At 44.3% G+C, this 25,244-nt stretch overlaps 1 protein-coding gene across 1 annotated transcript; it reads right to left on the reverse strand.

Annotated features, from left to right (window-relative positions):
• Positions 1-4,569: 4,569 nt before the first annotated feature.
• Positions 4,570-21,535, reverse strand: LOC117038834 (aquaporin-5-like). The gene is made up of 5 exons (XM_033135783.1): positions 21,128-21,535; positions 18,080-18,086; positions 16,230-16,375; positions 14,673-14,753; positions 4,570-4,770 (listed from the first exon to the last, which is right to left on the reverse strand). Exons 1-5 carry the CDS (start codon positions 21,497-21,499, stop codon positions 4,570-4,572), a joined length of 807 nt encoding a protein of 268 aa, XP_032991674.1. The 5' UTR covers positions 21,500-21,535.
• Between the last annotated feature and the right edge of the window lie 3,709 nt (positions 21,536-25,244).

Consider the following 25,244-nt stretch of genomic DNA (forward strand, 5'->3'; position numbering starts at 1 on the left):
GTGTTGTTAACCTTGCGGCATTCATCTCCTGCCAATTGCGGTGATGGGTGTTTTGCTAGAACGCAGCACTCAAGACACTTAGGAGATGGAATCTCAAGACAATGTTGCTGTTTACATAAAAGCGAGACTCGCAGCCATTGGGCATTTCAGTTCCTGTTGCATTTCCCCAGAATATTAGGTCTTGGCTGGGCTGGGTTTTGCCTGAGGGTAGACACATTCCTTCTAATATGAGCAAATGCTTTGCTTTGGAATTAAAATGACCAAGGGCTGGAGCAACCCCTACATGAGGAAAGATACAAACTTTTGACGCTTTTCAGTTGAGGGACATGGTAGAGGTGTTTAAAATTAGGCAAGGTGTGGGGGAAATGGAGAAAGTGGTTTTCCCTTTGCCTCTTGTAATACTAGAATCAACCCAGCCAGATGGGTGGAGTATAGACCATAAACTTGACAGGTAGACCATAAACTTGACATGAGTCAACAGTGTGATGCAGCAGCTAAAAAAGCCAATTCTGGGCTGCATCCATAGGAGTATAGCATCTAGATCAAGGGAAGTAATAGTACCACTGTATTCCGCTCTGGTCAGACCTCACCTGGAGTACTGTGTCCAGTTCTGGGCACCACAGTTCAAGAAGGATACTGACAAGCTGGAACGTGTCCAGAGGAGGGCAACCAAAATGGTCAAAGGCCTGGAAACAATGCCTTATGAGGAACGGCTTAGGGATCTGGGTATGTTTAGCCTGGAGAAGAGAAGGTTAAGGGGTGATATGATAGCCATGTTCAAATATATAAAAGGATGTCATGTAGAGGAGGGAGAAAGGTTGTTTTCTGCTGCTCCAGAGAAGCGGACATGGAGCAGTGGATTCAAACTACAAGAAAGAAGACTCCACCTAAACATTAGGAAGAACTTCCTGACAGTAAGAGCTGTTCGACAGTGGAATTTTCTGCCAAGGAGTGTGGTGGAGTCTCCTTCTTTGGAGGTCTTTAAGCAGAGCCTTGACAGCCACCTGTCAGGAATGCTTTGATGGTGTTTCCTGCTTGGCAGGGGGTTGGACTGGATGGCCCTTGTCGTCTCTTCCAACTCTATGATTCTATGATATGATAAAATTATTATTATTATTAAATTCCACGTGGACAGTGATACTGGAGGCAATACAGCCATCATGACTACTAGGGTTAACTTCCATGAACTGCTCTCATTCTCTTTGAAAGACGTCCAAGTTGGTTCTCTTCACGGCATCTTGCGGCAGTAAATTCAGCTATACAGCTGCAAAAGTAATGTGTTAAGTGTGTTTTAAATGCATTATACAAATGGGACACTAGATGGCGATGGCGAGCTTATGGCAAATTCAATATATATTTTTAAACTTTTTTTAAAAAGCATTTTCATACTTTTTTATATGCGTCTAGATTCCGCCTTGGTTTAACTGGGCAATGTGTGTGAAGAAGTATGTTATTTTGTTTATTATAAATGGGCTTCATAGCAACTTTATAATAATTTTATTATTTGTATCCCCAGCCACCCTGGGCTGCTCCAAGTTCTTTCCAGCACCAGAATACAACAGAGACAATATGGTTAGAAAAGGATACTGGCTCCTTTACCAAAAAGAGAAATCATTCATCTTGATATGATTCAGAGCAGTTTGGAAGAATAAAGACGGCCCTTCCTAAAATCCATATAATCAATGTCAATAAGGGGACGCATGTTCGCTTTTGAGGCCGACCGAATGCCAGCCTTTAATTCGCGATCCACTTACAATCTCTTGTCCCCGCTTTGTAGATTTCTCTTTTCTTACAGTGCCAGAGTCCTGTTGAGACAGCTTCCGCATGGAATTGAAATTTCATTCGCCCTATTGACAGCAGGGACGGTCCGGGGGCACGAGGATGTTCCGGCTGCAGACAATTTATCTCTGGCTACAAATTCACCCGCTGTCTTCCCAGCTTAGCTCATGTTACAAAAATGACAGCCCATTTCTTTGGAATGATTAAGGAAATGGACTTTTTTGTTGAGTGGCTTGCTCCTCTGCCCTCCCTTCTGCATCCTTCCTTATGTGGTGCCATTCCAATGAAAAGTGATTTTTGCTTTTAGTCCAGTTGGTCCAGCTGCAAAGTGCTTTTGCAAAAAAATATGTCTCCCATCCTGGGATGGGAACCAGCTAACATGAGGCTCTCACTTCTGGGCACTGGCTGTAACCATTCCCAGTCCATGCCTTTGTTTTGTTTCTGGTGCTGCTCAAAGGCCAGATACGGTGTGTGTGTGTGTGTGTGTGTGTGTGTGTGTGTGTGTGTGCCCCATCCACACAGTCTCTAGAAGCCAACTGAAGTCCTAGCACATTCTTGCTGCCCCTCCAACCCTGCTTTTCCCAATGTGGTATCCTCCAGATGTCTTTTTTGAAAAAAGAAAAAAAAAGACTACAACTCCCATCATCCCTGGCATTCCGCCGCCTTGGCTGTGGCTGATGGGAGTTGTAGTCCAAAACATCGGGGGGGGGGCACCAGGCTGGGGGAGGCTGCTCCAAGGTGCTGGAGAGACTGAGGTTAAATGAGTGGAAGGCCCCGTCCTCTGCATGAGGAAACAGGGCTTGAAGGCAGTTCTCTTCTCTGCTGGCTCAACTGCATTGAATTGTGGCGTTGAAAGGGACCACAAGGGTCATCTAGTCCAACCCCCTGCAATTTAGGAATCTTTTGCTCAAGGTGGGGCTTGAACCCATGACCATGAGATTAAGAATCTCATGCTCTACCAGGTCTGATTTGCATTAGGGCTGCAAGGTGCAGGGCTGCTCTGGGACCACCTGGGCTCAGGGCTGGATTTAGGTTTGATGAGGCCCTAAGCTACTGAAGGTAATGGGGCCCTTTATATGTCCAGCTGTCCTTTGTCAACAACAAATTGTCATTGTTTTCTGTGTTGAATATATGCTACATGGTAATTTATGGACCTAGTAGGTATCTCAAGCCATAATGGGATCAAAATAAATAAATTATGTATTCCATGAAATCAATCAGTAGGCATAAGACTCATACCCTTAGTTTGTGCTGCCTGATCATCAGTCTACAAGCACTCTTTGATATTAGATAACAGGTACAACAGCTTGACTGACATTCAACTGTGCTGAACTGCAATCTGCAGCTGCATGCTACATCTTGCCATGCAACCGGTCGATCCAAAAGGTAAAGGGACCCCTGACCGTTAGGTCCAGTCGCAGACAACTCTGGGGTTGCGGCGCTCATCTCTCTTTCCTGGCCGAGAGAGCCGGCGTTCAGCTTCCGGGTCATATGGCCAGCATGACTAAGCCGCTTCTGGTGAACCAGAGCAGCGCACGGAAACGCCGTTTACCTTCCCACCGGCGCGGTACCGATTTATCTACTTGCACTTCGTGCTTTCAAACTGCTAGGTTGGCAGGAGCAGGGACTGAGCAACGGGAGCTCACCCCGCCGCGGGGATTCGAACTGCCGACCTTCTGATCGGCAAGCCCTAGGCGCTGTGGTTTAACCCACAGCGCCACCCACGTCCCTATGCAGAATGTAGGCACCCTATATATAGAAAAGAGCAAACCAGTGATATTTTAGGGAGCAGGCTAGCAGGCGGGGCCCATTACTTACATTATAGGAGCCTACACAACACAAAACACTGTTGCTGTACGTAGGTTTTATTTTATTTGTTTTTTATCTTATATGTTGGAAATGTACATCCAGTTTTTTTATTTAGATTTTTGGGGGGGCCCCAAGAGAGTGGGGCCCTAAGCTATAGCTTGTTTAGCTTATACATAAATCTGGCACTGCCTGGGCTTCTTGTGAGATCCAGCGCCGAGGGCCTTCTGGCGGTTCCCTCACGGGGAGAAGCAAAGCTGCAGGGAACCAGGCAGAGGGCCTTCTCGGTAGTGGCGCCCGTCCTGTGGAATGCCCTCCGATCTCATGTCAAAGAGTTAAACAACTACCTTACATTCAGAAGACATCTGAAGGCAGCCCTGTTCAGGGAAGTTTTTAATCTGTGACATTTTAATGTATCCTAATATCTGTTGGAAGCCGCCCAGAGTTGCTGGGGAAACCCAGCCAGATGGGCAGGATACAAATAAATTATTATTATTATTATTATTATTATTATTATTATTATTATTATTATCATCATCATCATCATCATCATCTCTCGTAACACTAGAATTTGTGGGCATCCAAGGAAGTTGAACATTGGGAGGTTCGGGCCAGACAAAAGTGCTTTTTTATGCAGCGCAAAGTTACTTCCTTTCCAGATCTTTGGAAGTTATAGTCGCTCTCTATTCTGGCTTGGTCAGACCACACCTGTGTCCAGTTCTGGGCGCCACGATTTAAGAAGCATATTGACAAGCTGGAACATGTGCAGAGGAAGGCGACCAAGATGATCAAGGGTCTGGAAAGCAAGCCTGATGAGGAACGGTTGAAGGAGCTGGCTTCGCTTAGCCTGGATGAGAGGAGATTTAGAGGAGATTTGAGAGAGAGGAGATTCTGACTAAACAGGAAGAGCTTTCTGACAGTAAGAGCTGTCTGGCAGTGGGTTTCGACTAGATGACCCTCGGAGTCCCTTCCAGCTCTGCCGTTCTATGATTCTATGATTCTGCGATTCTCCGCCAGTTCCGTTGTGTACCTCTGATCATTCTTCTCCACCCAGTCATCTTCAGGCAGGTAGGTCCCTTTCAGAACATCAAGCCTCTCGGACAGGCTTCTTGTGTCAGGAGCGAGGATGACGTTGTAGATCAGAGAGGCCACAATACCGCCCGTCAGAGGTCCCACCCAAAAGATCTAAAGAAGTGCAAAGAAAGCATAGGTTCTGGTGAGTCATTCCTCAATGGAATAATTCCCAATTGGAGCAGCTACATAGCTGTTTTCCCCCTTCTCGGCCAGTAGGGGTGCTATTGAGGTATACCACACCATCATAGAGTTGGAAGGGACCTTGGGGGGTCCTTGTGGTTTCCATCCTCTGCTCAGCATGCATAGTGGGACGATGGGGGAAGGAGCCAAGATATGCTACCCAGGTTCTGCTGCCAAGTGCAGTCTTGCTGTAGCCCATCCCACTGGGACATAGCAGTTGACCACAGCAGAGTCAAATGGCTTTGGAACTGTCTCGAGGTGTTCAAAGGAAATGGTTCTGGATCCATGCACAATGTACCGTATTTTTCGTTCCATAAGAAGCACCTGAACATAAGACGCACCAAGTTTTCAGAGGAGGAAACGGGGAAAGCCCCTTTTTTTGAGGATCAGCTCAAAGTTGTACAGCTTCTTTTGCAAAGGGGGAAAAGCCTTGTTTGGGGGGATCAGCTCACAGTTGTGCAGCTTCTTTTGCAAAGAGGAAAAGCCCCATTTTTATGGGGTTCAACTCACAGTTCTGCAGCTTCTTTAGGAAAGGAAAGGGAGCTGTTTCTACACTTTTCAGACATAATCTAATCAGCCAGTCACACGTCGCTGGGGAAACAAACAGCCTCCTCTGCAGAAAACTAAACAATGGAGGCCTGGGCAAGGGGGCGGGGCCGAAAGGGAGCCGGGACACTTATCTCTCTCCCGATCACTTGCTGATCAGCTGTTCAGCGGCTTCCTTTCAACACCCCATTCTCTCTTTGTAAAAAAGAAAAAGCATGACCTGCTTTTGGCCCCTGGGCAATTCGGCTCCAGGGACCACCATTCGTTCCATAAGACGCACAGACATCTCCCCTTACTTTTTAGGAGGAAAAAAGTGTGTCTTATGGAGCGAAAAATACGGTAGCTATACTCTGAAATTCTCTTATGTTTTGTGCTCATCATTCCTGTTACTTATGGCCAACGTCAGCTCCTGTCATCACACATGAACATTCTCAACTGGAGCTGCTGCCAGAGATTATTGACAATTGACCGATCCTCCTGAGCCCATAATGGCATCTCCCTTGTGCCACTGCCGCATAAACACTGCATGTATTTTACCCACAGGGAGGAGTCAAGCCTTGAAATGTCTCTGTGACCCCTATAATGCAATTCTCGGGGCACAACGGTACTATTTGTTCCAGTTCTGTATAATCACAGCAGACTCTAAAAACAACCACTCTGAGCCTAACACCCTCCTGTGAAAAAGCATAGTGGAAGAAAAATCTTAGACCCGCACCATAATTTAAAGCACGTTACTTCTTCCAAGGAACCGTGGGAAATGCAGTTTGTTAAGGGTACTGCGACTTGCAGCTCTGTTAGAGGTAAACTACAGTTCCCAGAATTCTGGCAACTGTTGTTTACCCGTTAAGGAACTCCAGCGAGACAAGATTCTTCTGTTCCTTATTCTGGGCTGAAAGAAAGGTGAGTCACGTCGAGTCCCTGATCTTGCTAGAGTTGGCTGACTTCCTTTCACATTACTCCAGCATCTAATTTATCACTTGAGCATGTAAGCAAATTAAAGGCTGAAGCAAACAGAGGAATGATTATCTCAGGATAACAGATTGCCTAAACAGGGGGCCCTAAGATAAGGCCCATAGCTCATCTATCAATTCCCACACCCGTACTTCATAAACAAGTGGTTTTAATTAAGACAGAGACCGACAAGAATTGAGTCTTGTTTGTATAGTACATCTAATTAATGCATCGGCCATTCATCCATGTGCCAGGGCCTGGAAGCCAGGATCTTGCCCTTTCTATGCCTGTTTTCTAGCACCCTGGGAATCTGATGCTAATTGAAGATGAGGGTGGTAGAAAATCAGACCCTCCAAGTGCCCCTATTTTCCAGGGACAGTTGTGGATTTACAGAAGCTGTCCTGGTTTCTGATTTGATCCCGGAATGTCCCCTTTCCCCCTCAGGATGTTCCTATTTTCATTAGAGAAATGTTGAAGAGTATGGTAGGACATTCCTATTTTCTTTGGAGAAATGTTGGACGATGCGGCATACTCCCCCCCACAACGTTTCTCTGATGAAAATAGAGACGTATTCAGTCATCATCATCATCATTTATATTCTGCCCATCTGACTGAGGTCAAAGAGATAAATATCTATCTGACATTCAGAAAATACTTGAAGGCAGCCCTGTTTAGGGAAGTTTTTAACCTGTGATATTTTAAATGTATTTTAATATCTGCTGGAGGCTGCCCAGAGTGGCTGGGGGAACCCAGCCAGATGGGCGGGGTACAAATAATAAATTATTATTATTATTATTATTATTATTATTATTATTATTAAGCATTTTTTAAAAATCCCCTATACAGTGGTGCCCCGCTAGACGAATGCCTCGTTAGACGAAAAACTTGCTAGACGAAGGCATTCGTCTAGCGGAAGGCTGCCCCGCAAGACGAAAAAGTCTATGGGGCTGCCTCGCAAGACGGGGAAAAAAATTTTGTCTAGCGAAAAAAAAAAACTTCCGGTTTGGTGCCAGTCAATGGCGGACGGGAGTCTGACGGCTCCGTCCTCCGGTAGGCTATAGGGATTACCGTGCCTGCGCCACGGGTCCCTTAAAGCCACGGGAAGAGCGTCCCGTGGACTGCCAGCTTCGTGGGTCCCAGACGTGCCGTCTCCGCTCCTGATCGACCCTCGTAAGGGGGAAAATCAGGCGAGCGAAGCTCCGGCACCGGACTGAAGAAGCGACTGCCTTCGGAGGATCAAAGCAGCGATCCCGCCAGACTCGAGCACCCGGCACTTCCGACATAGAAACTTCCAAAGAAACTCTGTAAGTAAAAGTTTTGGACTGTTTGACAAGCTTGGAGAACACTGCTTGCAGAGGAAACTTTAAAAGGAAGCCTGTTCCCTTTGAACTGTTTGCGCGAGCTTGGTAGCGCTAAAAGATCAAAGCCGCGACTAACGGGAAAGTTTTGTGAACTCTGCCAAACTTTTTAAAAGTTGATTAAAAGTTGTTTAAAGGATGTTTAAAGACTTAGAAACAGTTGATATGGCAAAAGAAGACGCCCCTCACCCTCTGGACTAGGATTCCGGGTCAGCAGCGGGCTGCAATATATTGTTGCCATTTTTTTTTCTTTGTTGGTGCTTCAGTGACTGTTTACCAGTGGAGACATTTTGACTTCTTTGTAACCAGATACAAGCTACTTTACGGATTTGGTGGTAACACTGCAAGTTAGAAACTGTTACTGGCTTGGGCTATTTAAAATAAACCCTTCTTGGCTTTAAGGAATTTACTACTTTGGAAAATTTGAACTCTTTGCCTAAAAGTTGGATTTTTGGGACTGGTGTGGGCTCCTGGCTCAGCAGGCTCTTTGTTCTCAGAACTGAGCTGCTGGCCACCTGGTGTTTACTTTTGGGACTGTTGGTCTTCTGCTGTGAATGTCTGAGATTGTTACCACAGCAACTGGAGTGACCTTGAGATTACAATTGCAGAGCCCACAGGAGATGGACACTAGATCTAAAACAGCTGGCTCTAGCTCTGCACAAAAAAGAGGCTCTGTCTCCCTAACTCTCCAGGAACAAATGGAGAAATTGGTTGCCAGTGTGGCAGAAATTGCAGCAGGACTGAATAGTGTCACTGAAGGGTTGAAGCAAACACAAGAATCAGTTGCATTAGGAAATACAACAGTGAACTCTGCAATAGAAAAATTACAAGTTGATATAAAAGCTGATATTAAAAATTCCACGCAGACCCTGGAAAAATCAATTGGGCAAATTGAGGAGAACGTAAGGAAGAACAGAGAAGAAATTAATAGAATTGGGCAGGAGGTGACTACTTTGAAAAAGGACTCTGAGGAAATTAAAGTGGTCAAAGAAAAAATAAAAAAGGTGGAGGAAAAATTGGACAACTTAGATTTGGAGCAGATAGAGAATATTGGAACACGACAGAGAACTGTTGAAGAGTCTCTTGCTTTTCTGCAACTCCATCAGAGAGAGGGAAACATCCGTCTAAGGGGTCTTCCAGAATTGGAAGGGGAAGACCTAAAAGCTTATATTGTGGAGCAATTTTCAACATATTGGGAGCTAGAAGAGGTAAACGTCTCAGCGCACATAGTGAAGGCCTTCAGATTTGGACCAAGAGGTTCCAGAGGAAAGAAAAGCAATAAAACAGTCAGCGACTGTTTGATTGTGTTACACGATCGACACGATAGGGACTTTTTTCTGGACTTGCATTACAGAAACAACCTGGTGGTACAGCAGAACAAAGTAATTTTTTATAAGGACATCCCCAGATTTTTCCTGGACAAAAGAGTTCCTTACAACGACTTGGTGACTGAGCTTAGAAGAAGAAAAATCCCCTTCAGTTGGGAATTTCCAGAAGGTCTTGCATTTACGTTTGAAGGGAAAAAGATAAGAATAAGGTCCTTGGCGGAAAAGCAAAAGTTTTTGGATAAGCATCTGGAACAATTTAAAGGTACCCCACTTGATCCAGCACAACTTTACAGGTTCCCAGAAGTATTTCCACCACCGCCGGGACTACCAGGATTACCAGGACCAAGCCAGGATCCAGAGAAAGACAAGAAAGGAGAAGCAACTGGAGGAGAAGAATAAAGAAAGGAAAATGGCGCTCAAGTTAATGACATGGAATGTCCGGGGATTGAATCAGAGACCAAAGAGACGCAGAGTGTTTTACAGCATAGAAAAGAAGAATTTGGATATAATATGTTTACAGGAAACTCACATAGCCCGACGTCATAGAAGATTACTACAGAACAAAAAATTAGGCCAAGAGTTTATATCATCGGACAAGGTCAAGAAGAGAGGAGTAGTGATATATGCAAAGGAGAAATATAGCCCAAGACAGCTTTTTAAAGATGAAGAAGGGAGATACATCGCAATTGAAATTAATGTACAAGGCGAAAAATTTGTAATTCTGGGACTTTATGCACCAAATGATGGAAAGTCGATTTTTTACAAAAAAATACATGACTTGCTGTTGGATTATTTGGATTTTAAGGTAGTTTGTCTTGGAGATTTTAATGGTGCAGTTTCCACATTAATGGACAGATCTCAAAGAACTAAATTAACGAATGATGGGAAACTCCCAAAGACCTTTTTCGAAATGGTGGATAATTTGAATTTGGTGGACTCTTGGAGATTAAAAAACCCTACAGATACAGAGGCAACTTACTTCAGTGAATCTCAGCAGTCATGGTCGAGGATAGATTACATCTGGATCTCGAATGAATTGGCTCCAAAAATACAAAAGGCAGAAATTGGTCCCAAAACGCTTTCAGACCATAATCCGGTACAGTTAAATTTAAAAATGATTTCCAAGGATTCTTTTAGATGGAGAATGGATGACGCTCTGATGAGAGACACCAAGCTAGTAGAAAGAGCGGCGAAAAAGATGAAAGAATATTTTCAAATAAATTGGAGCTCCGAAGTGGAGAAAAGAATTGCCTGGGATGCAAGTAAAGCGGTAATGGGAGGATTCCTCATTAGTGAAAAAGCAAAAAAGAAGAAACAACAAAATGCAGAAATGGAGAGACTGTTGAAATTAATCAAAGAAAAGGAAAAAGAACTAAGAGGACACCCCAGATGTGTTAAAATTCAAAAAGAAATTAAATACTTGCAATCCCAATATGCCAATATAACGAATCAGGATATTGAATGGAAAGTGAAAATGATGAAACAAAGAACATTCGAATCTGCTAATAAGTGTGGAAAACTACTAGCTTGGCAATTGAAGAAAAGACAAAAGGCAAATGTCATCAATAATTTGGTAGTAAATGGAAAAAATGTGGAGAAACCGGAGGAAATCAGATGGTGTTTTCAAAGATTTTACAAGCAACTGTACAAAGAGGAGAAGACAGATGAAGCAGAAATAGACCGATTTCTGGAAAAGAACGGATTGCAAAAAGTCCCAGAGGAAAAATTAGTTACTCTCAACCACCCAATATCGACACAAGAGATAGAAGATGCAATAAACAATATGCAATTAGGGAAGGCCCCAGGACCGGATGGATTAACAGCAAAATATTATAAGACATTGAAAGATTGGCTATCGCAGCCGTTAAGAGAAATTTGCAACAAAATACTAGAAGGAGATAGGGCACCAGAGACGTGGAAAGAAGCCTTTATCACACTGATTCCAAAACCAGATACTGATAAGACTCAAATGAAAAACTATCGTCCAATATCCCTTTTGAACGTGGATTATAAAATTTTCGCAAATGTTTTGGCTACAAGGTTGAAAAGAGTGTTGAAAGATTATATACATAGAGATCAAGCAGGTTTCTTGCCAGGAAGACAAATTAGTAACAATACGAGAATTATTGTGGACATTTTAGAAAAACTGGAGAGAGACATAAACACAGATGCGGCACTACTATTTGTTGATGCAGAGAAAGCATTTGATAAAGTATCCTGGACATTTATGAAAAAGAATTTGGAAAAGATGGGAGTTGGAGAAAAATTCTTGAATGGCATTAAGGCCATCTATACAGAACAAAGAGCTAAAGTAATAATAAACAGTGTGATATCGGAGGAGTTCGAAGTTGAGAAGGGAACAAGACAAGGGTGCCCTATCTCCCCTTTACTTTTTATTACGGTCCTGGAAGTCCTCCTAAATATGATACGAAAGGACAAACAGATAAAAGGAATTCGTGTGGGAGAGAAAGAATACAAACTACGCGCCTTCGCAGACGATTTGATGTTATCCCTGCAGGAACCGGAAAGCAGTGTCCCCAGAGCCTTGGAAATAATTGAACAATTTGGACTTGTAGCTGGTTTCAAATTAAATAAGCAGAAAACCAAAGTTTTAGGTAAAAATTTGAGTGCAGAACAAATTCAAAGAATACAAGAAGGCACTGGCCTCAATTTTGCTAAAACAGTAAAATATCTAGGTATCAATCTCACAACCAAGAACCTGAACCTGTACAAGGACAATTACGAAAAACTGTGGATGGAGATAAAGAAAGACATGGAAATATGGACAAGATTGAAACTGTCGTTAATGGGAAGAATAGCTGTGATAAAAATGAATGTCCTACCAAGGATGCTGTTTTTATTCCAAGCCATACCAATTTTGGACAAACTGGATTGCTTTAAGAAATGGCAAAAGGATTTATCAAAGTTTATATGGCAGGGCAAAAAGCCCAGAATTAAGTTTAAGATCTTAACAGACTCCAAAGAGAGAGGAGGCTTTGCCCTGCCGGATTTAAGACTTTACTTTGAAGCAGCGGCCTTTTGCTGGCTAAAGGATTGGTTTAAACTAGAGAACGTTGATGTGTTGGACTTGGAAGGACACGACAATATGTTCGGTTGGCATGCATACCTTTGGTATGACAAGGTTAAGATCCACAGAACTTTTAAGACTCATATAGTTAGAAAATCCTTGTATCAGGTCTGGACTAGATATAAAGACCTGTTAGAGAGAAAGACCCCTAGATGGATATCTCCAGTGGAGGCCAAGGCCTATAAGAGACCGAACATGTCTGCAAACTGGTTAAGATATATGGACATACTGCAGCAGGAAGGGGACACTTTTAAGTTAAAAAGCTACAATCAGGTGAAAAGCCAGGTCCCCGATTGGCTGCATTATTATCAGGTGCATGAAACATTTAAAATGGACAAAAAGGTTGGTTTTCAAGTAGAAAAATCAAAACTGGAAACAGAACTGATAGAATCGAACTTTAAGAACCTCTCCAAAATGTATAATCTTCTGCTAGAGTGGCATACGAAAGATGAATTGGTTAAATCGTCAATGATAGATTGGGCAAAGGATGTAGGACATAATATTATGATGGATGACTGGGAGAGATTGTGGCAGAAAGGTATCAAATTTACTGCTTGTAATAGTTTAAGAGAAAATGTAATGAAAATGGTTTATAGATGGTATTTGACACCAGTTAAGATAGCTAAGATGAATACCAAAATGTCAGATGTATGCTGGAAATGTAAACATGCTAAAGGTACCTTTTTTCATATGTGGTGGTTGTGCCCAGCGGTAAATGCTTTCTGGGATAAGATTTATAATGAGCTTAAGAAGGTAATGAAAGTTACCTTTAGTAAGAAACCAGAGGCATTTCTTTTGAGCATAACCAATGAAGAGATACCCAGTCAGGATAGAGTGTTCTTTATGTATGCCACAACAGCAGCTAGAATCCTATTGGCAAGAACATGGAAAGGTGAAGAGATACCAACAGTGGAAGAATGGCAGATGAAGATGATGGAGTATATGGAACTCGCAGAACTGACCGCCAGAATCCGGGACCAGAGGGAGGAGAAGGTGTCACAGGACTGGAAGAAATTTAAAGACTATTTAGTTAAATCAGTAAAATTGAATATTTGAGCAGAATTAAATAGAAGATCGGCTTTAGTAGGTTTATGTCAGATAAAATTGTTAGGAAGATATTTTTGTGTGAAAGATTTATTTGTTAGAAAATATGTTAAGATTTGGTGTTTAAGTCAAGATTTATATGCGATTAGGTATTTGATTAAGTAAAGCTAAGCATATCAAAAATTGGGCAAATGTTAATAGAATAAGATACAAAGCTACCTAGAAGATATATATGATTTTGAAGACAGTGGAGGGAATGGGGGAAGTCCCCAAAAACAGAGAAGATAGTACCAAGAAAAGTAAGAGGATAAGTGTTAGTTTAAAGGTTTGTATATGTTTCTTTTTATTGTTATTGTTTGATTGTGTTTATGTATTGTGTTTTTATATTGTTAATGTTGGTGTTTATGTTATGTTTTTCTTTTGTTTTAATGGAAAATAATAAAAATCTTATAAAAAAAAAATTTGTCTAGCGAAAACCGCGGTTTGCATTGGTGCTTCGCTAGACAAAAAAAATCGCTAGACGGAAATACTCACAGAACGAATTATTTTCGTCTAGCGAGGCACCACTGTACGAGACTTCCTTCAGATGTCTTCTAAAGGTTGTATAGTTACTTATCTTCTTGGCTCGGGGGTCTCATAACTCCATACCCTCCAATATTTCTTCAATGAAAATAGGGACATCCTAAGAAAAATTGGGAAATGGGGACACTTGGAGGGTTATGTGACCCCCAAGCCAAGGAGATAAGTACCGGTAACTTTAGAAGACATCTGAAGGCAGCCCTGTGTTGGGAACGTTTTTTGGGGGGTTTTAGTGTTTAATGTTTTGTTATGCTTTTATGTATGTTGGAAGCCACTCAAAGTGACTGGGGCAACCTAGTCAGATGGGCCGAGTATAAATAATAAAATTATTATGATTATGGAATAGGACGTCCCTATTTTCATCGGGGAAACGTTGGAAAATGTGGGGCAAGGTGGGAATGTGTGATGTTTGGAGCTTTGAGGGTTAAAGAAGCTCAACAGTTCGCTCCTCCCACAGGGATGAGGATGTGTCACAACATCCGGGTTATCTGCTGTGTGCGATGTCTTTGTGATTTATGTGACGCACCGTTTATTTTCTTGGTCAGTCCTACTTTCACTTCGGAGAGACCGGAGATGGCTTCCCAATCTCCGGGGAAAGCTCTGTAATTTATATGCTTGTAAATAAAGCTTACTTGCTTTAATCAAGCCAGACTTTGTGAGAGTTTAATTGCTGGCACGAAAGGCACACATACCGTTGCGCAGAAAGAAGAAGTTAGAAGTTTGAAGAAACACTCTGCTAAAGCACTGGAGAGGCAGGAGAACGCAGAGGAAGCGTTGCTGGACACCACTCCAAGTGCTAAACTGGTTTTAAGGCTTTTCCAGTTAAAACCATAAAGCCCCACAGAATGTCTTCTTGTGTCCTTCATCTCCTAGCAATATCAGGGCCCATCACAAGCCTGATTTTGAAGTCTCAGGTGGCAACTGGAAGCAAGCACTTACCCAGTGATCTTGGAAGTTTGCCATTATGACAGCAGGGCCAAAAGACCGTGCAGGATTCATCGAGCAGCCCGTGAAGTAGATCTGGAAGGTAATAATGGTGGGGAAATGTCACCGCGCAACGATGGGTAGAGCAAAAGGTTCTAACGGCTTTCCATATTTTGTTTCAATGTTTTTGTAAGTAACCCGCCCTGGAGCCTTGCGGTGAACTCGCCCTGGTGCCCATTGGGACTGGCAGGGAAGACGGCAGGGAGGTCAACTGTAGGTGGCGCCAGAGAGCCAATGACAGGCAGAGCAAACTGATGCTGGCTTTGCTCCCTTCCTCCTTCCTGCTGAGTTCTGTGATGGCAACACAACGGAGGAAGAATAAGACAACTAGTGCCACCCCCTAGCCCTAGATGAAACTTGGAAAGCAGGCAGGTGGGGGGCTGGTTAGGGGCAGACAGAGGTTGGTGGGGCAATGTCCCATTCACCCCAACGAACCAGCTTCCACTGGGTGAAGGGCAGGTACAAAAATCAAATAGCAACAACAGTAATTGTCGTTATGGGCACCCACAGAGACAATGGTGTGCACCTCCAGGGGTGAATTCAAACCGCTGCAATAGTATCACTTAAGTGCAGAAGCCTGGGCAGTGGGTGTGGAGGTCCTGGGCTGCCCAGACAATAATACTGCTTTCTCGGCCTCACAGATGTGATCCAGAGGAAAGCAGAGCAATACATTTGGCCCCATAGCTGTCAACTCTCCCCCCTTTTTAAAGGGAAATTCCCTTATTCCAAATAGGATTCCTCGCAAGAAAAGGGAAAAGTTGACAGCTATGGCTTGGAGGCAGGAGTTGCTGCAAAGAGACATGCAAGACGCCATCCAACCGTCTTAGGGACTCCACTCCAGATGTGTGTTGAGTTTAGCATTTTCTTCTCCTGAAGATATCCCTCAAGGCAGTGGAGGTTTAGGACCAGAGTTTTCCTTCTCCTAGATGGGCAACCTTCCCAGGTTGACGAGCCCAATCTTCTCATTTCCCTCTACAGCAGGGGTGGCCAACTCCCAAGAGACTGCGATCTACTCACAGAGTTAAAAACTGGCAGTGATCTACCCCCTTTTTTGGGGGGGAGGGCGGTTGGGTCAAAGTTGTTGAGTTTTTTCAGGGAGGAGGTAAAATGGTGAGCTTTTTTAGGGGAGCCACAGTTGTTCAGCTTCTTTGGGGGGAGCCAGTGATCTACCAGTGATCTACCGCAGACGTCCAGTAATCTACCGGTAGATCACGATCTACCTGTTGGACGTGCCTGCTCTACAGCATGTGCAGAAACGGCCTCCTTGACCGTTTCACTAGCAAAATGCTGGATAGTTTTTATATGAAGGAACCAGGCCACTGGTTCTACACACATGGTTCCTCTATACACTTATTACTGGGTAACAGGAGCACCAGGGACACCCCACCCCACCCCACCCCAAAAGCCATAGCACCCCCTGCTGGAATGCAATGGTAAAGAACTGCGGAGCCATCTCATCTGAGGTTCACACCCTGTACCATTGCTCTGCACGGCTGGGATAACAACACTCACCCCTAGGAAATGGCCGAGTGTGACTGACAGTCCAATAGACAACGCCGGGGAGCCCACAATATCAGTTCTGCGGCTGTCCGTCGAGGCAAAGACGCAGAGGACCAGCAGGAAGGTCAGAATCAGCTCTACTGCCACTGCCTGTCCTGCTCCTGTGTTGTTGTGCAGCTGCAAAGATTAGGGGAGTTGTGAAGGAGGAGGAAGCACTGAAAGAGGCAGCCTTTGAGCCTCGGCAAAGGCAGAGAGAGACAGCAGACACAATTACCATCCACACACACACACACACACACACACACCCGGCGGCAGCATTTAGTGAACAAAAGTTAGGTGGTCCCCATGGGGTAGATTTCCAGAAACAGCTGACAATTCCAAGGGTTGGTGGGGCTCACCATAAAACACTGACTTGCCCGTGTACCATGGACCGGCTGCCCTGCTGAATGACGGAGCTAATTATGTGGCCATCCGTCTGATCGTCTCGGAAGCCCTCCCAGGCCCAAATGTCTGTGTGTTTTTCCTGCAGGATCAGCACCAAAGGAGAAATCGAGAGTCTAGTAATTAAGTCGTGCTGGTGTTCTCTGGAGCCCTGCCAGCAGCTAACTTCTAAAGGAAAGAGGAGTATCTGGGTATGGCAAGTGTGCTTAGAACCGGGGTCAGCAAACTTTTTCAGCAGGGGGCCGGTCCACTGTCCCTCAGACCTTGTGGGGGGCCGGACTATATTTTGAAAAAAAAAAATGAACGAATCCCATGCCCCACAAATAACCCAGAGGTGCATTTTAAATAAAAGCGCACATTCTAGTCATTCAAAAACACCAGGCAGGCCCCACAAATAACCCGGAGGTGCATTTTAAATAAAAAGACACATTCTACTCATGTAAAAACACGCTGATTCCCGGACTGTCCGCGGGCCGGATTTAGAAGGTGATTGGGCCGCATCCGGCCCATGGTCCTTAGTTTGGGGACCCCTGGCTTAGAAGCTTCTACACTTGCTAACCTGCTGGCCAGCTTCATCATCGCAGAAGCACCCAGTGCTGGTTCTCTAGGGCATGGGATGGAGAAGACTCTGTGCTCCTCTCAGGGGCTGCTGGACTACAACCCCCCCCCATCACTCTCCTGACCGCTGGCCATGCTGGCTGGTGATGTTGGGAATTGGAGCGTGCCAACACCAGGAGAACAGCAGGTTGCCCCCATCCCTGCTCTAGGATGGCTGGATGCAATGGAGGACAAAGACCCCCTGTCCCAGTTGCACAGAATTTTGGCAAGTGCTGCTTTTCTTCACTCCTCTTTGGCAAGATGCGTTGGCCGACATCCCCTGTTCTTTAAAGGAAAACGTGTAACTGACCTCTTTGGGCACTTTGGAGATCAAAAAGGGTGGTTTCTGGTGGTTTTGTTATGTCTCAATAATAATAATTTTATTATTTATACCCTGCCCATCTGGCTGGGTTTCCTCTGCCACTCTGGGCGGTTTCCAGCACATATAACAAAACATTAAAAACTTCCCGATACAAGGTTGCCTTCAGATGTTTATTTTCTTGACATCAGATACAAGGTTGCCTTCAGATGTCTTCTAAAAACCAGATAGTTGTTTATTTTCTTGACATCAGATACAAGGTTGCCTTCAGATGTCTTCTAAAAACCAGATAGTTGTTTATTTCCTTAACATCCACAGGACAGGTGCCACTATTGAGAAGGCCCTTTGCCTGGTTCCCTGTAACCTCGCTTCTCACAGTGAGGGAACCGCCAGAAGGCCCTCGGAGGTGGACTTCAGTGTCCGGGCTGAACGATGGGGGGGTGGAGACGCTCCTACAGCATCTTTAAGCTGATCAATCCTCAGTTTTAAACTGTGTATGGGTTACGACTGCCCTATAAGTATCCTGTTTTCCCTTTGCTGTGTTCTTTTGAAAAATACACCACTAATGTACTATCATTGCATTGAGAGTACGTTGCAGAAGATGTCCACAATAAAACACACCAGTCTGGAGAAGCCCTTAGTCACTTCTGGGATGTTTCATTCTGTTTCTGGATTTATGGCTGCCGTTGCCAGGGAAGATCCCTTCCCACTTTGTCAAACAAGGGAGTGCAGTCCCTTGGGATGGTTATATTGTACCCATCTAAAGATCCAAAGAGAATTGTAGTTGGAATCAAGACCGTGCCAGTGTGACAAAGTTTTCATAGCACTCTGCTGGAGAGCCTGCGTAGATGATCTGGATTCCACGGGCCACTGAAATAACCAGAAGCAACTTGCACTGCTCTGATTATAGCTGAGGACAAGCACAATCCCTTGGCTGAACTCCACATCCTTTGAACTCCACATCCTTTTGTATAGCTGCCAAAAACCTTTTGCAGTTGAAGATCAGGCTTTTTTTGGCAGGACCCCAGCTATCTCCTCTCCAGCCTACCCCTTTAGGCAAGCGGGTTGTTCACACCTTTATGATGAACACAGGTAGGTGCCTCTACACCTGCACAAGTGCTTGCCTAAAACAATGTACCCTTGTGCATTTGTGCAGTCGAGCTATTGTGTACACAGGTACACAGACTGCACACTCATTCAATGTAAGGTGTAGACACCCCTAAGGTCTGGCAATACAGCTGTACCTTGATCTCAAACGCCTTGGTCCCCCAACAAATCGGCTCCTGGACGATCGAAACCCGGAACTGGGTGTTCCGGTTTTCAAACGTTCTTTTGGAACCTGAACGTCCGACACTGGTTCTGCGGCTTCCAATTGGCTGCAGGAGCTTCCTGCAGCCAATTGGAAGTCGTGCTTTGGTTTCTGAATGTTTTGGAAGTTGAATAGACTTCTGGAACGGATTCTGTTCAACTTCCAAGGTATGACTGTATATGTGGTTGTTGTTGTTGTTGTTGTTGTTGTGGTGGTGGTGGTGTGTGTAAAGAAGGCAGGAAGAAAACAAAGCTCATAAAACACAAAATTAAGTACAATGTTAACTGTAGAATTAAAAACAATGTAACAGTGGGAAACATAGAATACAGGTGAAACTCGAAAAATTAGAATACTGTGGAAAGGTTCATTTCTTTCAGTAATTCAACTTAAAAGGTGAAACTAATATATGAGCTAGACTCATGACATGCAAAGCAAGCTATGTCAAGCCTTTATTTGTTATAATTGTGATGATTATGGCGTACAGCTGATGAGAACCCCAATTTAACAATTTCAACTTTGGGGTTTTCATCAGCTGCACGCCAGAATCATCACAATTATAACAAGCAAAGGCTTGACATATCTCGCTTTGCATGTCATGAGTCTATCTCATATATTAAACTCCAGTAGCTAATGAAAACAATTGCTTACATAAATGGACTTTTCCACGATATTCTAATTTTTCGAGTTTCACCTGTAATTATATTGAAATGGTAGAAAACAACATAAAGTATTAATAATGTTTAAATTAAGACAGGATCCTGTGCCAACAAGCTATTGCTGCTGCACAAAATCCTCTAATTGCTGATAATAATTGGCAGTCAGCTACCACTGGGAAGGACCATAGAGGTAATTTCCAGCACTCATCATGAACCCTGATGGATTTTGAAGTCTCCACACTCACAGGACTATAAATTGGCTATAATGTCAATGGGTTCGTAGAACGGCACTTGGCCATGGTGTGCCCCATGATATTATATTCTTCCAGCCAGGGGAGGACATAACATGTTCCCTCCAGGTAGCATTAGGAATGGGTAATTTATGTTTCTCCAGATGTTTTTGGACTCCAACTCCCATTAGCCCCATCCAGCATGGTCAATAGTCACAGACCCTGCAAGCGTTCCTATTTTCCAGGGACAGCCCCAGATTTACAGAAGCTGTCCCGGTTTCTGATTTGATCCTGGAATGTGCCAATTTTCCTTAGGACGTCCCTATTTTCATCAGAAAAATGTTGGAGGCCACAGAGTTATGCAACCCCCCCAAACCAAGGAGATACAACCTTTAGAAAACATCTGAAGACAGCCCTGTATAGGGAAGTTTTAGAAAACATCTGAAGACAGCCCTGTATAGGGAAGTTTTCTTAATGCTTTATAATGTTTTCATATATGTTGAAAGCCACCTAGAGTAGGGCTGCCATATGTCTGGAATTTCCCAGACATAACCGGAACATGGCAGTCGGAAACAATGTTTGGGCGAAAACTGGTAGAAGTCTTGATTCTGGCGAACCCCCTTAAAAATAGCTCAAAAACTTTTTCTTTTCTTTTCTGAGATTTTGAAAAAAAGAAAAGAAAAAAGAAGCTCAACATCTTCAGATGGGTGGGATAATAATAATAATAATAATAATAATAATAATAATAATAATAATAATAATACTATGGAATAGGATGTCCCTATTTTCATCGGTGAAATATTGGAGGGTATATAATCTACGGTGATGGAAATTGTAGTTCAACAACATTGGGAGGGCCTCAGGTTCTCTAACCCTGCATTAGGTGGTTCAATCCTACATATGCTTACCTGGTAATAAAGGTAAAGGGACCCCTGACCATTAGGTCCAGTCATGGACGATTCTGGGGTTGTGGCGCCCATCTCACTTTACTGGCCGAGGGAGCCGGCGTACAGCTTCTGGGCCATGTGGCCAGCATGACTAAGCCACTTCTGGCAAACCAGAGCAGCGCACAGAAACACTGTTTACCTTCCCGCCAGAGCAGTACCTATTTATCTACTTGCATTTTGACATGCTTTCGAACTGCTAGGTTGGCAGGAGCAGGGACCGAGTAACGGGAACTCACCCCGTCACGGGGATTCGAACTGCCGACCTTCTGATCGGCAAGCCCTAGGCTCTGTGGTTTAACCCACAGCGCCACCCGCGTCCCAGCTTACCTGGTAATAAGATCCACTAAATTTAGCAGGACTGACCCCCTTGTCATTTTTCTCAGCCAGGACAATAGTAATACATTTGTCAGCAGGACTTACCGCATTGACAGCCAGGGTCCCTTGGACATCGGGTGGAGTGAGCTGGTGGATCACCCCTGCCCCAGCTATCGCTCCCAACATCTGAGCCACAATGTAGGCCACCGCTCGTACAACTGAAATCTTTTGTGCAACGAGGAGGGCCACTGTCACCGCTGGGTTGAGGTGAGCCCCGCTGACATGGCCCACGGACTGGACGAGAGTGGCGATGGCCAAGCCAAAGGCCATGGAAATCTGCACCATTCCGGGGAGTGCAGACGGCCAATTCAAGGCCGAGCCCACCCCGACAAGCACAAATATCATGGTGGCCAAGAACTCGGCAAAGACGGCTCTGAAAAAGGCCGAGGAGCAAGCTTCATTCTTCATGGTGGAAGCGGCAATGGGGAAGTCAAGCCACAGTGCAGAAAGGGATCGCCACGATCTTGCCTTGTGCTTAAGGATGGATGGGCGGAATATATATCTAGGGAAAGGATGGAAAATAGGGTGGGACTGGGAACTGGATGTGATTCCTTGGAAAGCGCCCATCTCTTGCCTCTGAAACCGTGACCTTCCTTGTTAGTAATACTCATCTGTGCCATTTTGTTGCTTGGTGATTTATGACCCTGCTTGACTTTCGGTTGCATGCAGAGAAGGATCCTCCTGAATTCTTCCAAAGAAAACTCCCGCAAAGTGTCCTTCGGTTTCGATTTGCATCCTCTCAGTCCCTTTGCATAACACAGAACTGCCCAGTCTGTGGACCACCAAGTTAAATGCTGCCCGCCAGTTTTGAATGGCTGCTTGCCAGGGACATTAGTGCTGGTTTTGCTGCCTGCCATCAGAGTCTGTAAAAAAAAAAAAAAACCCAGTGGCATTGCCAAGCACCTGCCAGGCCACAGTGCACACAGCTAGCAGGCTGTGTTCTGCTTGTTGGGTCACAAGTCGGGCATACTTCATAAAGCATATTCAAGGTCGCTTCCAGGCAACCCGTTTCTTTTTGTTTTTCCAGCATTCTTCCTGATTGGTTTATGGGGGAAGTTAGATGGCATTGGACCAAGCAGACATTATGTGCGCATTCCAGTGCATTTCTCCATTACTTTCCTTCCAGCAAACAGTCTGATTTGGGCAGGGAGGGGAGTGGGTTTGTTGCGCAAGAGCTCAAATCCATTATAATTGCACAACCCAGATTTGCCAGGTTGAAACCCACCTGAAAATAGCAACAGAATGTGAGCACTCTGAGAGTCTGGAAATAATTGTGCAAGGACTGCTGAATTTTGCATGACTACTATTACTGCTATTATTATTATTATTATTATTATTATTATTATTATTATTATTCCCAGTCCATCTGGCTGGGTATATACTCTGCCTCCAGATGGATTTTGTTTACCTGTTTTATGTTTGTTTGTTTGTTTGTTTGTTTGTTTGTTTTTCAGATAGATTCCGAAGGTTCCTGTTCCCCGCACAGTTTTAAGTCTTTGTTAGGAGTCAGTGGTATAATCAGAAGGAATCCGTCTAGTACAGGGGTCAGCAAACTTTTTCAGCAGGGGGCCAGTCCACTGTCCCTCAGACCTTGTGGGGGGGGCGGACTATATTTTTTGGCTAAATGAACAAATTCCTATGCCACACAAATAACCCAGAGATGCATTTTAAATAAAAGGACACATTCTACTCATGTAAAAACATGCTGATTCCCGGACCGTCCGCGGGCTGGATTTAGAAGGTAATTGGGCCACATCCGACCCCCAGGCCTTAGTTTGCCTACCCATGTTCTAGTATAACAGACCCTCCAAAATGCTGCAGAGGAAAATTGGGATGCACATTTTGGGGGGCAGCACTCTTGTGGCAGAGGCCAGGTGACTCTTGAGAGTCTTTTGGGGTCATATTCTCATGGGAATCAACAAGGGCCATCCCAGGATCCAATCAGGCTTCTGTAATTCCGGGATGTCCTGCTCAAAGCAGGACAGTTGAGGGGTATGCTAGCAGTTTTGTTGCTGCACCGCTGGGGGGGACGTCTGCCCCCTGCCTCATCTTCAGTTGCCATGTTGGGGGGAGAGATATTGTGCTCCTTAGCCCTCAGCCTCATAGTGCACTTGCTAGCCCCAACCATGCATTCAGCCGCTGTGTGAAAGGAAGTCTAGTGTGTAGATCTGGGTGCTTGGAGGGCACCCGCAGGTGAGCAGGAACGCTACAGGGATATAATAGCAGAATCCCACGTGTAACTGTCTGCTTGGAAGTGAGCCGCACCGAGTTCGTTGAAACTCACTCCCAGGGAAGCAAGAATAGGGTTGCAGCCTTAAGCCTTTGGCACAGAATTCAGCTCTGCTTTTGGCACGAGCTTTTGCTTTTGCGAAAGCAACAAATCACGTTGACAAAGTCCCTCTGTGGGAACGCCCTGGCCATTTGTGAAAGACACAACTGGAGCGACCTCGATGTCCTTGCGGGTGCAAAAGGTAAAAGCAGCCATGTTAGAGTGAAGAGGAAGAAAAATGTCAAGGGTTAGTATGGAGAGAGTTTGCCCCAAGTAGCCAACAAAAGCATGGGTATTTTGGTTCCTAGAGATGATTAAGTTCCTCGAATGATCAAATTGAATTTAAACAGATTGATCATAGAATCATAGAATCATAGAGTTGGAAGAGACCACAAGGGCCATCCAGTCCAACCCCCTGCCAAGCAGGAAACACCATCAAAGCATTCCTGACAGATGGCTGTCAAGCCTCCGCTTAATGACCTCCAAAGAAGGAGACTCCACCACACTCCTTGGTAGCAAATTCCACTGCCGAACAGCTCTCACTGTCAGGAAGTTCTTCCTAATGTTTAGGTGGAATCTTCTTTCTTGTAGTTTGAATCCATTGCCCCGTGTCCGCTTCTCTGGAGCAGCAGAAAACAACATTTCACCCTCCTCTATATGACATCCTTTTATATATTTGAGCATGGCTATCATATCACCCCTTAACCTTCTCTTCTCCAGGCTAAACATACCCAGCTCCCTAAGCCGTTCCTCATAAGGCATCGTTTCCAGGCCTTTCACCATTTTGGTTGCCCTCCTCTGGACACGTTCCAGCTTGTCAGTATCCTTCTTGAACTGTGGTGCCCAGAACTGGACACAGTATTCCAGGTGAGGTCTGACCAGAGCAGAATATAGTGGTACTATTACCTCCCTTGATCTAGACGCTATACTCCTATTGATGCAGCCCAGAATTGCATTGGCTTTTTTAGCTGCTGCATCACACTGTTGACTCATGTCAAGTTTGTGGTCTACCAAGACTCCTTGATGACAGAGATATTTCTCAGTTTAGTAAGGTGGCCGTTATTTAGGCTTAGTATTTGGAGTATGGTTACTACACAATATGAATATCTTGCCATGGAAAATTTATATGCTCGTGGTATTCTTTTATATATTCCCCAAGTATATTTTCAAAAATTTAACATAGTATTTCAGAAGTTTGTTTGAGGGACTTCTCCACCTCATTTTTTACTATTTAAAAATGCAGCTCTCCATACTGAAATGAGGATTTAATTTTCCTGATCTTAGTTCATACCAGGGTTACCAACCTTTTAGACCAGTGGGCACATTTGGAATTTTGAGAGAGGGCATAACACAAAATTACAGGGACAGGCACCCCCAACAACATGCTTACCATGGCAAGCTAGCTATGTCCTGCTAGTCAAGACTGCGGAGATCACAAAAATATTGATTTTACACACACAGAGAAACACTGATGTTGTTGCTGTCTGAAGGCAACATGGAGCATTGCTCAGTATCAGGAAAAATTCACAAGGTGATTACATCATACTCACTCTCATTTCACAGAAATCACTTAGATTTTGCACATTTTGCCCCCAAACTTTCTGATAGGTCTATATACTTTCTTTTTATTATTGATGAAAGCTCAGAGTCTGGGACACCTGCCCAGTGGCATCAGTGAAAGCCTTCAGGGTTATATTCCTTATACCATAAGGAATATATTTTTGTTCATGCAAGTGATTGGTAAGTTTTTCCCCCTGCAAAGACCTCTGCATGGGTGATCACAGAAATGATGTACATCACTTTATGGATGGATGGCTCTAGAATCTATGTATATAAAAAGGAAAGGAGTATTTCCCCCTGCAGTTTTAGCAGCTGGAAAAGCAT

Source organism: Lacerta agilis, chromosome 2 (genome assembly GCF_009819535.1).
Source record: "Lacerta agilis isolate rLacAgi1 chromosome 2, rLacAgi1.pri, whole genome shotgun sequence".
NCBI classification, from domain to species: domain Eukaryota; kingdom Metazoa; phylum Chordata; class Lepidosauria; order Squamata; family Lacertidae; genus Lacerta; species Lacerta agilis.

What these genes read in the sequence shown, in the direction of transcription:
- LOC117038834 (XM_033135783.1), bottom strand. Translation starts at nt 21,499, where the DNA reads ATGAAGAATGAAGCTTGCTCCTCGGCCTTTTTCAGAGCCGTCTTTGCC. An exon ending in CACTCGGCCATTTCCTAGGG is followed by an intron (nt 14,754 to 16,229) that starts GTGAGTGTTGTT and finishes ATTACCTTCCAG; the next exon opens with ATCTACTTCACGGGCTGCTC. An exon ending in CAAACTTCCAAGATCACTGG is followed by an intron (nt 4,771 to 14,672) that starts GTAAGTGCTTGC and finishes GCACTTCTTTAG; the next exon opens with ATCTTTTGGGTGGGACCTCT.